At 37.0% G+C, this 6,059-nt stretch overlaps 1 protein-coding gene across 1 annotated transcript in view; it reads right to left on the bottom strand.

Annotated features, from left to right (window-relative positions):
- LOC107742639 (cystathionine beta-synthase-like) overlaps window positions 1–5,936 on the bottom strand; it is a 24,881-nt gene extending 18,945 nt beyond the window's left edge. Inside the window, exons 1-6 of the mRNA XM_016555694.1 lie at window positions 4,460–5,936; window positions 3,779–4,034; window positions 2,788–2,894; window positions 2,344–2,478; window positions 1,955–2,034; window positions 1,676–1,880 (exon numbers count right to left, since the gene is read on the bottom strand). Coding sequence (XP_016411180.1) covers window positions 1,676–1,880; window positions 1,955–2,034; window positions 2,344–2,478; window positions 2,788–2,894; window positions 3,779–4,034; window positions 4,460–4,490 — 814 coding nt within the window. The 5' untranslated portion in view covers window positions 4,491–5,936. The remainder of the gene's footprint in view (window positions 1–1,675; window positions 1,881–1,954; window positions 2,035–2,343; window positions 2,479–2,787; window positions 2,895–3,778; window positions 4,035–4,459) is intronic.
- Between the last annotated feature and the right edge of the window lie 123 nt (window positions 5,937–6,059).

The raw sequence follows: 6,059 nt of genomic DNA, 5'->3' as shown, positions 1-6,059 counted from the left end.
TCCAGAAACTCCAGAAACGTAGCAAGGAGATCGGTAAAATAATCCATGTGACATCAGGGGTTCAACCGTAAGCTACGAGAATACTTTTTGTGCGAAAAAAACTACTTTATTCAACAATTCGTCTCCTCCGCGTCACCCAGTAACGCCATTTTAGAGAGTATCTGCTGGACGTAAACAGCGTATGCTGTTCTGTGTCAGCTGCGTCACATAGATACGCTGCTTTTGTTCAGATTAAATCACAACAACGTAGGAAACAGATCCGGCGTGACACAGCTGACACAGAACAGCATACGTTGTTTATGTCCAGCTGATACTCTCCAAAATGGCGCTACAGGGTGACACGGAGGAGACGAATTGTTGAATAAAGTAGTTTTTTTCGCACAAAAAGTATTCTCGTAGCTTACGGTTGAACCCCTGATGTCACATGGATTATTTTACAGATCTCCTTGCTACGTCTCTGGACTTGGGAACATTTCAGTTGTATTGCTGTCTATGCAGGGTCAGACAGCTCTCAGATTCCATCAAAAATATCTTAATTTGTGTTCCGAAGATGAACGAAGGTCTTACGGGTTTGAAACGACATGAGGGTGAGTAATTAATGACAGAATTTTAATTTTGGGGTGAACTATCCCTTTAACTGGAAGCAATGGTTTAAAGTTAAAACACCTTGATGAATTTGTTTCTTAAAAAAAGCACACAGCTTTTAATGGACTATATGCACGGAGCGTTCTTTAGAACTTCTGCATTAAGACAAGCCAGCTCGTAAACTTCCGGTGAAACGTCATTTGATGTTGTGGTATATATAGGTAGAGACTCTTGAGACCCTCACAGAAATCTCTCCTGCCTTGTTCTTTTCAGAAACTGAGAAACAAAATCATTGCAACACCGTAAATGCTGAAAGCGGCATTAACATACAGTTTCATGTTATTTAACAACAAATAATTTTATATAGCCAATACAGACTGCTGTCGTTTTGTTACTCTGAATTTAGTCTGAGTCACTTAATGCACAGGTTTATTTTTGACATCGGCTCGTCAGATGTTTTGTTTTGCCCATTGCTACAGTTATCACTGTCAATCATAGCAATGACTTGCAGAACAATTTAGCTGATTCACTCGCGCAATTTTTTACACTTGCTTTTGTCATTCCTGAAACAGCATATGGTAGTATATAGTATACTATACAATATGGTCCTCTTAGACAAACAAATCTTTTCTTCAAATTCTGAATGGATTATGTAGAGAAAGGGCGCTCCCCTTATAGCACAGCTGATTTTGACAGTTGACCAGAAATGACTGAACTGGCTTATCTAAAAGCAGGAAGTAACCGTGCATTTATGGACTGAAGTCGTGTGGATTATTGTAATGTTTTAATCAGATGTTTCAACTCTCATTCTGACTGCACCCATTCACTGCAGAGGATCTATTGGTGAGCAAGTGATGTAATACAAAATTTCTCCAAATCTGTTCCCATGAATAAAAACTCTCTCTTGGATGGCTGAGGGTGAGTACATTTTCAGCAAATTTTCATTTTTGGGTCAACTATTCCTTTAATGTTACTGACAACAAAAGGCTTTGAAACTGTGAGGACGCTATGCTTTGATGATCAAAAGCAGAAAAAGATAGGAGAACAAAGACAAAGAGAGAAAGTGAGAGAGAAACAACACAATTACTACCATCACACTGCTCCAGAATCTCCTCAGCAGTGGTGTCATAATGAGCCAGGGGGTTGCTGGGATTGCGGTACTGGTCCAGGATGTGTGAGTCAGGAATCTCATTCTTCAAGCGCCAAGCTACACCCACATGGGACTCTGGGGAGTCAAACCGTGCACTGGTGGGCGTTCGGACAATCTCAGCACCCAAAGCTCTCAAGACATCAACCTATGAAGAGACTCTTATTTAACCTTCTTGATGGGCTATCAAATCCCATTTGATATAATTGGAATTAATTTTACCTTTTCCATGCTCATTTTCTCAGGCATAACAATTATGCAGCGATAACCCTTCACTGCTGCAGCCAGTGCAAGACCAATACCTGCATAGAGCGCACATAATTTAACCCTTCAGACCTAATTTTTTTTTTTCCACTGGGCAAAAATTAATTTACCCACTTGTTTATCTCCAGTGTAGAAATGTGCACTACAATGCACTTTTAACCATATTTAGAGGGATTCTAACCATATTTATGAGCTGGATTTTAAACATTATGCAGTGTGTGAACTAGTGTTGAAGATTTTGAGAAGAACACACAACCTGTAACAATGAACAATGAAATAAGAATGTAGAAAACAAGTAAGACGAAGTCTCAACAAAATCAGAGTCAACATCAGTCCTGTGTGATTACCTGTATTTCCAGAGGTGGGCTCTATAATGGTGTCTCCAGGTTTGAGGATGCCTTCCCTTTCTGCATCCTCCACCATACGCAGACTGATACGGTCCTTCACACTACCACCAGCATTAAAGAACTCACACTTGGCCACTGCAGACACACATACAAACAAAACTAAATGACTGTTATGTAACTTGAGATCATTTATATAAATGTCTTTCACCCATTTCATAGATTTATATATAACATTAAAGCTACACAGCAGGCCAAAGCTACTTCAAATGACTCAAGGTCAATACTTGCTTTATCTTTCAAATTCTTTTTGTCTTTTAAAGATTTTTTTTGTCTTTCAAGGAAGTTTCTTATTTGTAATACACCTTCTGTGGTAAAATGATATTGACTTTTAGTGTAATTTTATTTAGAACTGTTCAAAAGTAGAAATATGAATGAATCACTTACAAAGTTCACATTTTAGTCCAAAACTCTTAGAGATCTTGTTTATGCGGACCAGTGGTGTGTCTCCAATCCTGTCCAGGATGTTGGGCAGAATCTTCTCAGCTTTTGTCCTGCAATGGTTAAAGGAGGAAAAAATAAACACTCATAACAGTATATTGGGGGACAGAAAGCTATAGTTACAATTATAGTTATACAGTTACAAAGGTCATTATGTGACAGTGTAAATTAAAAAATAACATAAAAATAACAAAGAATTGATTGGATCATTTGATGGTTGTTGTTTGTTATTGCTGCATTGTCATGTGAGTGACAGGTCTTTGTCCCACCCTCACGGCAGAGAAGAGAACAGATGTCGTTGCAAGAGGGAAGGGAAGTTATTTTGTTTAGTGATTTATTTATTTTTTTTTTTAATAATGATATGCACATATAAATAATTTAGAATCAACACTTCAATATTCTAAAAATATTAACTAATTTTCATAAAAATAAGAATTGTCCATTTTTATTTCATGGTGATTTTACAATCTAGAACCTAGAATCTAGAAAACAAACTAATATTAAAATAATAATACAAAAATATATGTTTAAAATAATGGTACACTTCTGTATAACACTTGTCAGGTCATGTGCACTTATGAATACATACACAAAAATGCATCTGCTTAATTATGTGAACATTCTAAAACCTAAGGAGGAAATATTCTTTGAAAGGTACTTTTATTAATATATATATATATATATTTTTTTTTTTTCCCATAACAAATATATTGTTGATTGAATACTGCAAAGTCCATTAGAGCTAATCAATGATTGTATAACATGTTTATCTTGCTGATAAGTTTCCAAATAAAGATATATCCCTGAGAAGGACACAGAAGTGCTCTTTTGGTAGGCTCGGCTTTCTACGCATGTGCCATTTCCCTGTCACTTGATTTAAAGTATCTTGTGATTTTAGGTCAGAATTGCAAAGTGAGTAATCATTAAGCATTATCACCTGGGGAAGTGTTTGTGAGGGGAATTATCAAGAGACATTCCTGGTTTCCAGGTACATCTACTTGGCAGGTCCGGCCGAATCCATTTTGGGTCAGTGGCCCCAGTTTCTCTATTCAGTTGCAGGGGTCTGTCTACATCATCCGAAACCAACTTCTCAACACCATTCCTGCCAGTGGTCTTCTTGCCAGCAAAAGGGCAGGCAGGACTGTCGTTCTCTTTGTTGGATGGAACTGAAGGCATGTTTCCTCTATAGTTCTCTGTAAAGTGTGAGAATTTGTTCACAATATATTTTAGATTGTAGATTGGAGGCTAAATTTTGTGAACAACTTTGATGTCGGCTTGAGAATGCCTGAATGGGCAGTGAGTCAAAAGAGCCAAACCACATGTCTGTTTGGCACATTCTACCACAAAAAATAAATAAATGTAAAAAAATTTAAAAATAAATAAATGTTTTGTTTTTTCTTCAATGTCACCACCATTAAGCTTCATCGGCTCTTTCAGTCTTTATTCAAAAAAATGTTCCCTGAATGTTTGAGTTAGAATAGGTTTGATTATTAACACAATGAGGCTGTAAAAAGGACTAGTGAGTAGATGAGATGAGATGATGATGCACATTTAATGTGTTTAATTGAATTGAATTTAGACACTTGTTAGTAACTAGCAGCTGTGCATACAAAAGTACCTGTCACGTCATTTACATTAACAGGGTTCATCACCTATTTGGGAAATGGCCATGTGTTGGCACGCAATCTGATTGGCTGGAATGAGGGCATCTGCTGATCGCCCTCCTATCAGAAAAAAAAATCATAAGGATGCATTACTTATGTATTTTATGTTGTAGAATAAAATGTGAAAATATATTGAACTTGTGTTAAGCACAGACCTCATTACAGGCATTTAACCCAAAACAAATAACAAAATCCACTGAATTCAGGACAATGGAAGCCGAAGTGCTAAAAATGTTTGTTTACGGATCTGCAGCACTCCTGTCTCACTTCAACATCAACACAATGACATGGGAAGCCATGACAATTCCAGCCTTTAGGTGGTATAAATGCCAAATCTGACCTCTTGAATACACCAACCTTAACCACCATGTTAATTCCAGAGTATGAGAACCATTAATATATAACATAACAACAAGCCAAGCATAAAACACACCAGCTGTTAAAACTATGCGCCTCATCAACATAGCAAGCATGCTTGACTGCTTTATTGTGAAATGACCAAAATACAATGCAAGTTCATGTGGTCTTTGTGTATCCAGAAATAACATGACTGACACTGACTTATTCCCACAAAAGACAAAATTGCATGTTCAGTTCCTTCGTATTTTAACACTTTTAGCCACTAAACCACACTGCTTTTGTTTTCATTGCAATAAATATCAAAATATTACCTGCAAGCAAATGATACCAGATGATAGATAGATAGATAGATAGATAGATAGATAGAAATTATAATACACAATTCTACTGCATGAGTGGTGACTCTTCAGGACCAGGGTTGCCAAGACCGCAGATCCCCCACAATTGACAGTACACAAATTAGATTTAAATGTCTTCAGTCTTCAGCCAGTCTAAACAGGTAAATTGTATACTATGTTTTAATGGAAATATGACTCAGATGCGGTTATGATTACAATTTACGTGACTGCAAAATCCAAATATCGGACATATTGTGCTGCTTATGATACACAGACCTGGCAACCCAGTCTAGGACGCAAGAGTCAGGCTACCAGAAGTATGGGGAAGTTTAGTGTGGATCCATGTGCTCCAAGAAACACTTTTAACTAAAAACTTTCATTCCCATCATATCCAGGCAGAGTTTTCTGCATATCTCTTTTTCCGCAAAACATTTGTATAGGACTTAAAGAAACATTCTTTAAATAATCTGTACGAGCACGAGGCAACCAGCCATGTAACGTTAATTTACCTGCAAATCACAAACCTCGTGCTCTTTTAGACTTTTGTTAATGTGATTATGTCAGTCAGTCACTTTTTGTGAATTCGATTTTAGTTAATGCAGTTAATTCCAACGGTTTTGATGGAATTGACATTTAGTATGGAAAGCAGCCAAATATTTTTTATATAATAAATATTTATATTTCAGTCTCAAATATATTGGTGATCGCATACTGCAACATCCATTACAGATATTCAACACATTTACCTTGCTGATAAACGCCGACCGTTGTAGTGCCGAAATTTGCACCCTGTCAGATTATGCACCCCCTAGTATTGGTAGGTTAAGGTTTAGGAGTAGGTGTGGGGGAGGGGTTA

This window comes from Sinocyclocheilus rhinocerous, unplaced genomic scaffold (genome assembly GCF_001515625.1).
Source record: "Sinocyclocheilus rhinocerous isolate Xijiao unplaced genomic scaffold, SAMN03320098_v1.1 scaffold947, whole genome shotgun sequence".
Lineage (NCBI taxonomy): Eukaryota > Metazoa > Chordata > Actinopteri > Cypriniformes > Cyprinidae > Sinocyclocheilus > Sinocyclocheilus rhinocerous.
The sequence above is the reverse complement of the archived record's forward strand: the minus strand, read 5'-3'. Positions and strand labels throughout refer to the sequence as shown.